Source organism: Pseudochaenichthys georgianus, chromosome 23 (genome assembly GCF_902827115.2).
Source record: "Pseudochaenichthys georgianus chromosome 23, fPseGeo1.2, whole genome shotgun sequence".
NCBI lineage: Eukaryota > Metazoa > Chordata > Actinopteri > Perciformes > Channichthyidae > Pseudochaenichthys > Pseudochaenichthys georgianus.
In genome coordinates this window covers 13,772,231-13,782,378 of record NC_047525.1, presented here as the reverse complement: position 1 = coordinate 13,782,378, position 10,148 = coordinate 13,772,231, and the positions used below count along the sequence as shown (strand labels likewise).

General features: G+C 40.6%; 1 protein-coding gene across 7 annotated transcripts in view; it reads right to left on the bottom strand.

Annotated features, from left to right (window-relative positions):
* The window catches only part of dgki (diacylglycerol kinase, iota), a 71,621-nt gene that overhangs the window by 38,453 nt on the left and 23,020 nt on the right, over positions 1–10,148 (bottom strand). For all 7 annotated transcript variants that reach the window (XM_034112355.2, XM_034112353.2, XM_034112350.2 and 4 more), the window contains exons 2-3: positions 3,688–3,796; positions 1,282–1,377 (exon numbers count right to left, since the gene is read on the bottom strand). In XM_034112355.2, the coding sequence (XP_033968246.1) occupies positions 1,282–1,377; positions 3,688–3,796 (205 nt within the window). The remainder of the gene's footprint in view (positions 1–1,281; positions 1,378–3,687; positions 3,797–10,148) is intronic.

Genomic DNA, 10,148 nt, shown 5'->3' with positions numbered 1-10,148 from the left:
CATTTCTACATTTGAGAAGCTGGATTTGGGAAGGTTTGACATTTTTTTGAAAAAATGAAACCAAGGATTAATACAGATTATTCAAAATGGTGGCAGTAGCAGGAGAATGCACTGTTAATTAAATACTGAATTATGGAACAGCCACTTCAGCTCTGTAATGTCCCACTTTGGATGGAAGTTGGCTTCAATCAAGTTTTCACCTCGGTTGTTTCTCTCACAATCATTGATTTGACATTTCACCATTTTAACGTAATATTGCTTTGTTAAAAATACAGCAATAGATAACAGATGGATTAACAAGCTTCGCCAGATCTGTCGCTTACGCTTCACAAATGTTCAAGAATGGTTGGACCGACAGTACGCCTGACGGTAAATGCATACAAGCTCGCAAGGCAACTCTAAAATGACTCCTGAAACATTTTCTATAGCATGAATCTGAAATACTGCGTTCTTCCATAATGACAGAGACTGAGTCAGAGCTATTATGTCGCCCATGACTTGTCAAAGCAATCTAACCGAGGTCACTTCTTTCACTCCTTGTAAGTATCTGAAAGAGCTGATGGAATATGTATCCAAGCAAACACACAAGGGACAATATAGATGATAGTGAATGGATTTGGCTGCATCTGCATCTAACTGGCAGCAGCCTCACCATGCTCTCCTACACTCATTGTACTCTAATTACACACCATCAGTGGAAATGTCCAGATATCTCATTATATGATTGTCCATAATAAAAAGGTTATTTCTCAGCACTGGAATCAAAGTGCTATTTTTCTTTGTAGGAGGTGGCTGGATTTATAATACCTGTAATTTAAACACGTTATATCCACCGCTTAAAGAGTCATTTGCTCTCGAGTTTACAATACGCTCCATTCCCTGAACACTGGGACTATATGTGCGAGAACTGTGAGTGAGCATGTTTTTATGCATGTGCTTTTTGAAAATTACAAAAATTGCGCACATAGGAAAACCATGTATTCAAAATTATAATATGGATTTGATTCGATATGAATATTTGATTTGAGTATAGGTTATCTTATCGTTAGGTAAACATGACCACCTTTCGTCATTCATGAAAACATGAGAACATTTTAAAATACTCTGTACAAGTGTATCGAAAGTCACCTCAATGAGTTATATCTTTTTATCTAATATGTTCTCATTATCAAAGTTCTTCTCCCTACATAAAAAGTCTAACAGGACTTATTTGTGTCTGCCACTGCTTTTTCCAAGTTTTGTTGAATTACTCGCTAAGTGGTCATTGTGTCCATCACTCACTGCGGTCTTAAGTAGGCAGGTGTCCTCTCCGAGATAACAGAGCTCTCCGGAACAACTCGTCTCCATCCACAGGTGATCCCCGTTCACTGCGTTCTCCTGCAGAGAGAGCCAATAATGATATAATAACTCACATTATCTATCGCTCAAGATGTTCCCATTAAATTACAGCCATATGTACATAAAAACGCTGCAGTGAAACGACGGTCAACAAGTATGTCAAGCACATAATCACCGCTGCTGAGGAGGAGGGTAATTTAACAGTATATGTTCATTTAAAGTGCTTATCAAAGCGCTACGGGAGCCGCTGATTCAAGTGCAGACATACTCCTACAGTAGACGCATATAATAATAATTCCTTACATTTATCATAGCGCTTTTCCAGATGCTCAAAGCGCTTTACAAATACACATTACCCACAGTACATATAGACAGGGTGAGTGTGTGTTGTGGTAAAAGGATGTCACTGGGTTCATTGAACAGCTTTCAGAAGGTGTGTGTTTCTTAGGCATTGTGTTTAAAAAAAGATTTACATTATTATAGGGTTAGTGTTAAACCCGTCTTAATATTACAAATATGTGCAGGAGGGGGAGGGCAAAGGGTACATTTTTTAATATTATTTTACACAATGATTGGGCTACCTAATCTTGTGGCATATGGCATTATGTTGGTTTGTAAAAAGAAACTGTTTGTTATCGTATTAAATCAATAATACAGAGTCTGATTAAATGACTTGATCTCTGGGGTTAAAATCCTTTAGAAAATAGTGAGGAGGGTAATTTAGGGACAACGGGGTGATCAAAATCATGCGATAATTACTGTGTTAAAAGGTGTTACTGTGTGAGGTACAATATAATTACTTGCAACATTTGAAGCAGATGTAATATTGATGATTAGAGACAACATGTGGTTGTAAAGGAGGGTAAAGAGCGGAAGCTGCATTATATTTTTCTGATTTCACAGCCATAAGTATTGCCTTGCTACATTACATCAAACATCTGTCAATGGCAGGTCAGTGTAACAAAAAAACGAAACATTTCATTTCACTAATAGGCCCCTAAATGAACCCATCAAGTTGTGTTAAATCAACACAATAATGAGTGATAACACACAATGATTATATATTAGTGTGTCGTGCCGAGAGCTAAAGGCCAGTGCTGACGTGTTGGAAGTGTCCCTGCAGACAGCGCCACTGGGGGATCTCAGATGTGGGGTTGTCTGCTTACACCTGCTCATTAATAATCCAGAATGTTTTCCTTAATACTCATTATTCATGTACGATTCAATAAGGTGCCCAACTTCACAGTATCATAGAGCGTAGCAAAAGAGAGACATTCATGTTTTTAAACTTGATTACACATGATGCAATTATAGCCATATTTTGGAAGCTATTTCTGTGGCTAAAGCAGTGTTTGTTTTCTTTTCTGAGCCGGTGTGCTCAAAAGTAAAGTCAAAACCTCCCTCCGTCACAGTTATTCTTTTCTTTGTTGAATCAGATAAAAATAGCAGCTTTGCTTTCATCCTTCGGGCCCAGTGCACACAAAGTAGAGCGGCAAAGACTATCATTACATCAGTTCTAACAGATTCTTACATTGTGATCATTAAAGACAAAAGTGACTGAATATGGAAGGGGGTTTCTAAAAATATGCAGGATAATAAACAAATGTTTTGTGTTGTTTTACTAGAACATTTTCTTAAAGGTTGACGTCATTTCCTCAAAATTCAAGGCATATTAGAAAACTGCTTGTAATGAAGCAGCTTTTGACTTCAAGAACACAAAAGCTTGAATGTGTGCACATCTTCGTGAGGTGAAACAGCTTCACTGTATTTATCGATGCCTTGTTCTCCATTGTAGTCTAATTTGTTAAGTTTCATTACTTATGTCAGACAACGTTACATATCAACTGGGCATTTCCCTCAGCATTTGGTATTCCTTTCATTTCAATTCAGAAAGTGTTTTAAAACGTCTCTGGAGCTTTGTGAGGCGTTATGCAAATGAAGCCTATTAACTTCTGCAAAATAAACCCAGCAAAAAAGTCACACCCTGGCATGTAAAACTTTCCCACGCTCAGTTATCAGGACATTTTCTAGTAATAATCAAAAACCCAAAAGCAAATTGCTGCTTTTCTTTTCCACATGAACATACGGCTGTTGAAACCAATCTGCAAAAAAATCTGTTAAAAACCAAATGTCATTCAGTGACTCAGCCCGGCAGAATAAGGCAAGCAGAGCCCGGGACAACGGTCTACTTTGTGCAGTATTAAAACATGTATTGATATCATGTCTGCACGTGTAAAATGTAGCAAACATACAGTATATGAACAGAATACACATAAACCTGATCAAGACAAATATACAAAGACAAATATGATGATTATTCATTTTCGATGATATAAATGCAGGTCTTACAGTCCAGTCCAGGGCGGTGCGCAGCTCTTTGTTGGGCCCGTTGGATGCGGGAGGCAGGGCGGGGTGGGGGGGGCCAAGGTGCTGGAGGCCTGAACGGGAGATGGCTTTCCTAAAAAACAAAGAAGATACTTTATTAACGATCGAAAGAAAAGGCTGTAAAGAGAGGTGCGAAAAACCAGCGCTGTCATGGTTTGATTTTGACACAGAAGCTGAATCACCGATTTCTGGTATAATTTTGTATTAATTATTCATGGTACAGTATGAGCCCATATTTGGGTGGGTTCCGCTGCAGATATTTGGTAGTGGGAACAGCTTGAAGCAGAGACTGCCAGCATCACTCTGGGGTGACGGAGACGGATCTGACAGAGGATGAGTCAGCAGTCATCTCTCTCTCCATGTCTTTAAAACATCAGCCTCACATCACATTTTTTACTTTTCCCTGTTCTTTTTATAATGGCATTTATCCCCCCATAATATTCTACACACTTTTACACATTTGGAAAATTCAAACTTCCCGGATAAGAAGGCATAACTTCTATAGCTAACTGGACATTAGGGGAATAAATGAGTGTGTGTGTGAGTGTGTGTGTGTGTGTGTGTGTGTGTGTGTGTGTGTGTGTGTGTGTGTGTGTGTGTGTGTGTGTGTGTGTGTGTGTGTGTGTGTGTGTGTGTGTGTGTGTGTGTGTGTGTGTGTGTGTGTGTGTGTGTGTGTGTGTGTGTGTGTGTGTGTGTGTGTGTGTGTGTGTGTGTGTGTGGAAAAGGTTGCACAGGAGTATCTGACCCTCCTGTTGAAAGTTTCAGTGGCCGTCTGTCTAAATGTATCAACAGGACAAAGAGGAGTCCACTTACACACACTGTAACCTGATGACACGCCCTGACACACACACACACACACACACACACACACACACACACACACACACACACACACACACACACACACACACACACACACACACACACACACATTGCTACATGTACTTGCCCTCACGACTCTTGGGATATAAATAGTATTGCGTGGGTGACAGCAAAAACTGAAAGGATGTATGGTGACTGGACATATGCTACCTATAACCGGGGAACACACACACACACACACACACACACACACACACACACACACACACACACACACACACACACACACACACACACACACACACACACACACACACACACACACACACACACACACACACACACACACACACACACACACACACACACACTTACATACTCAATACTGTGAGCAATCCCCACAGGAGCAATTTGGGGTGAAGTGTCTTGCCCATGGACACAACGACATGTTGACTGCAGTGGGGTTTGAACCTGTGCTCCCCTAATCCGAACACCAACGCTCTATCCACTGCGCCACACGTCTCCCTACATACTGTACACACACACATAAACAAACATCTTATCTTATGATAACAAGTCATTGTGATGAATGTGTATTGTTGGTGGGAGGAATGAAGGATGCCAGCAATTATTATTTTTACAATCAGCATTTTATTTTGTATTTTTTTTTGTATTTCCTTTAGGTTTGATCATTTATAATAACCGCTGAGACAAGAGGAATGACAAACTGCGATCAACAAGTCCATTAAGGGAAGTGAGACGAGGTCAGAGGATGGCTTGTTAATAAACCCACTGTTTTTATTGAAACCACTTTTTTGGAAGTAAAACCAAAAGCAGAAGGTGAATGTGTGAAGTTTACAGTAAGTCTGAAGATTATAGGGCAAACATGCTGAAAGTTAAAGTGATAAACTCCTGGGCTGAATAAATATATATACCGAAGTACAGTACTTGCGTGGTGAATATACTTTGGACAAGAGTGTACATGTGATCTTTGATGGAATATACCTTTAAAATCTACATTTAAACAGGAATTAAACAGATCGGAAAACGTTCTGATTCAGCATGTTCCTTGTGTCCTTCCTGTTGTGAGCACACAGTGGATTACTGGAAATGATGTTTTAGTGTGGATCAAAACAAACAGTCGTATACCACTTTTCCAAAGCTCTCGTCACTTAATCATACTCACTTGTACAAAAGGGGGTCGAAACACAAACAAAATTGTTTTCTATTGTGGTGTACTAGTTTGTTCTTCTTGACCTTGAAAGCTGATATGTGTTACCTTCCACATGTTTCTATTATGTTCATTAGGGTTAGGGTTAACCACTGCACTGTGAATCCTATTGTTGAAGCGCAACCTACTTAACAAAAATACAACCGAGGGTTTGTTTACAGCCTGTCTGAGCGCTGAGGATTATTTTTAACTGATTATTCCTCGTCAGATATGTATAAATACACTGTGTATTCATAGTGAAACAAGTGTGTACCTGTGTGTTGCCCACAGGCAGAGTGTGTAAGTAGGAGCTCCTAAAAAAAGAGCCAGCGGTATTTGACGTAATCGCCGCTAAAAGGTGAATGACACGGACACTCTTTTTTAGAGGTCATGGAGCAACATTTGAGTGAGTCCTAATCTTCTAAAAGCAGACAGGATCACAGGCATTAAAGCTCGGTACACACACACACACACACACACACACACACACACACACACACACACACACACACACACACACACACACACACACACACACACACACCACACACACACCACACACACACACACACACACACACACACACACACACACACACACACACACACACACACACACACACACACACACACACACACACACACACACACACACACACACACACACACACACACACACACACACACACACACACACACACACACACACACAAAAGGCAATACATCAATCTAAACTTCTTATTGTTGTTTGAAAGCATTCAGATATGACAAAACAAAGCACCCACCACATCATTCTTTTTGGATAATTCTTTGTCGTGTTAAAGAAAAAGCAGTCTCAAAGAATGTGCGTCTTACATGCATAGAAAATGAAACAAAATGTGAATTACCGGAAGCAGAGAAAACAGAAAGACTGAGAAAGGGGATGCAGAGAGTCTGTGACGTCTATGGAAAATTAGGCCAGTTACCAAATTAAAAAAAGCCTGATTCATCAGAGATGCAAAAGGTCAGCACCTTAACTCGAGGTGTTACAATAAGCTGTTATCTGCACTGTATTAAGGTTTCCTACCCTCTAAATGAGCATAAGAGGTTACTTTTAAACTACAATGTTTCCGATATAACTGCCAATTACATTTATTGGGGTAAAAGTACTATATTTTTAAGTGCAAAACAGCACTAGTGAAATTCAAATAGAGATTTCAATCTAGAAACCACTCACCTATCAATCATGAGGGTCCAACTATTGCATTTTTAAATATGTTTACGCATCCTGAAATGAATCGTGGACCCCGATACAGTATGTCACTTTCAAAAGCCCGGTAAGTGTGTTTAAGCAACAGAATGCATGACCTCTCACTACAGAGCTCCAAAGTCCACTTGTTAGTGTTGTTCTTGATGTGCACTTGCCCTTTCTGGTTTGGACGCTGTGCATACTCCTACCGAGACGGAGTCAAAGCCTGCGGTGAAAAGCTTCACTAGATCTCTGAATAGTGGAGTTCACACACCACCTACTCCCTCCTCGCTTTCTTTCTTTCTCTCTCTCTCTTCCTCCCTCTCTTTATCTGTCCCTTTTCCCTTTACTGTCTCTGGAACTAATCTTCCTCCTCTTCCATTATCCTCCTCCTCTCCTCTGCCCTTTCTTTCTCAACCCCCCCTCGTCTTCCCTCCTGTTCTTCTTCCTCCTCCTCCTCCTCCTCCTCCGCTATCGTCTTCTTTATTTCCTATTTTCTCTCTATTTATTTACTCCTCTTACTTTCTCATCATGCACCTCGTCTCCTCTTCCTCCTACTCTCTTCCTCCTCCTCTGCTTTCGTCTCCTTCTTGTCTTCTACATCACCATCCTACACCTCCAATCTCCCTCTTTTAGCTTTGCTTCTCCTCTGCTCTTCCTCTCTCATCTTCCCCCTTGTCTCCTCTTCCTCCTCCTCTCCCAGTAGTGGTGGGTTTTCAGCGTTGCCATGGCGACGGCACAGCGGGAGCGTCGGCAGCTCAGTAATTATATTGGTGGAGAATCTGCTCTCCGTGTGTGTAAATGTGTGTTTCAGAAACTTTTCCAGTCAAGTGTAAATGCAGTTACTTGGACACGAGCCACATCACCGAATGTGTGATGACGGTGTGTATGTCGACACACCTCACACACACACAGGCAAACACACACATGCTGAATATATAACGTCTTCATTTCCCAGCCTACACACTCCGCATGATGTAATCTGTGTAATTCCTCCACTGTTTCCTGAATACAGGTCCTGTGTAACCACGGAGGGGGGGTCACAAGTTACTACAGTAGGAACTGTTTATGTATTCAGGTGATTAAGATGGAAAGAAACAAAGCGTCTCGCGGTGAGTAACAAGCCCACACTGGTGCGATCTTCTCTCCGCTCATTTAACCCGTTTCTATTTGCTCAGCGTGCCGCGCCACAGCTAGGCAACACCGCCCATGATTAATGATAAAGAAAGAACAAAAAGCAAAGAGCCGCACAAATGAGAAAGGCAGCTGCAAGTGGGAGGAATCAGATTTAACATCTTCTGACTGGTGGAGCAGAGGATGTTGTGATTATATGTGGGAAGAAGTTGGTTGACGAAAGACACAACTGCACCAGTGTGGTTTTAGTGTCAAACCGGTTTCTATGGGCAGGAACGTGTTTGATCGAGGGACATTTTAAATTAAAAATCAGCAGAACAGAAGTTGAACTTTTGTGCTTTCTTAAGCATTGTTTGGTTGAATGCACTGAGTGGGAAATGCGTGTTTTTCGCTGGTTATAACTTTACGTGACTAAGACATTTTAAGTGATGGAGTTTTAAACACATAAGTATACGCACATCATTATGAGCTTTAAGACAACCTTTCAGTGTAAAGAAATGATAATGTTCTAAAAACGATCATTTACCAATTTCAACAGAATGCTGGTCGTGCTACTGTAAGCAATAACAACTGAACATCTGAAAAATAAACAAAAAAAAGTATTTGTTTTGTCTATCAAGGGGCGATGTCAGTTAGCAAACACAAACATCTATCAATTATATCTGAACAGTTGGATGTTTATGAAGTTTGTTGTAAGCCTTCATCTTAATTATTGATCAAATAAAGTGTCCACACACGTTCTGACACGACACGAATACAAATTAAGAGTTGCAATTGGTTTGTTTAAAGGTGACCTTCAGTTTTGGTGTGAGTACCAAAAAAGGACTGCCAACTGTTCAGAACATACCTGTACTCATTTGCACTCATTTAAAAACATGTATTCAGCTCCAAGCGCATTTCAACACCTGCACAACATCCTGACGTATAAAGTATAAAGCAACTAAAGCAGCGATTAATATTCAGCCTGATATTTAGAAAGGGTCACATGAAGAAGCATCTTGATCATTCCCTCCTGGCTAATAAAGCAGGAACACGCAATGTTACCAGAGATACGGTGACAGGCAGAATGTCACAGGTTAACACCGCAGCAGCCGCTCTTATCGCTCACCTGTAACCAAGTAGGCGGTGAAACCAGCGCACTTTCTTCACCCTCCCCCTCCTCCCTCGCTGCTCCCCTGCTCCGAAATGTATCATTATTGTTTTCAAACTTCTCTCACTTATTCGCTCGCTAACAACCTTAGTCTCCCGGACCAACAGTTATTCTCCCACAGCAGGGGCAGGTATTTCTGCCAATCAGCGTGACAGGCAATGGAGACCTGACACCGACACATGAGCTGTGTGTGTGTGTGTGTGAGTGTGTGAGTGATTCGGGTAAAGGTTGAATTTACGTAGTACAGGGTGTCGATTTAACTCGCGAGAATGCTCAGGGTGATCAGGCCAAAGCAGAGACGAGGTTTAGGTAATCGGATATGAATGGATGTTGCTTTTTTTTTTTAACAATAAAGAGGAGAAGTGATGTCCATCAAACTATGATGCTGGATCCACTACATCTCACCGCTGTCATACACTCTCTCCTGTCTATCTGATAAAAAGGTCAAGAAAACATCATAAAGCAATCATATAAATAAAGGGTGACATTTGGGCATTATATCAGGGTTACAATTGATAACTTTAAGATTATGATAAGGACATTTTAACCAAAATAACCAATTGCACTCCAGTCAAGGCCATTATTCTTATTTTAGTATTGTATTTTTGGATTGCACTTCAATATATATATTTCACTTTATCTGTTTTAAAGTCAAGAATTAGTCATTTTAAAAGGTTACCAATTATAACACATTTGCCGCTTCTAAGCTTTCACATGTTGTATTTTCCTTAACTTAACTTAATCACCTGCTTTCTATGAGCTTATTTCTGTTTTCCACATCTTACTATTATGAACTTCAATTTTACAAATGCACCTCCATCTGTTCACAGATAGGTGTCCCTTTCTGTCCCCTTCTCTATCGGCCTGTCCACACGGCAGCGT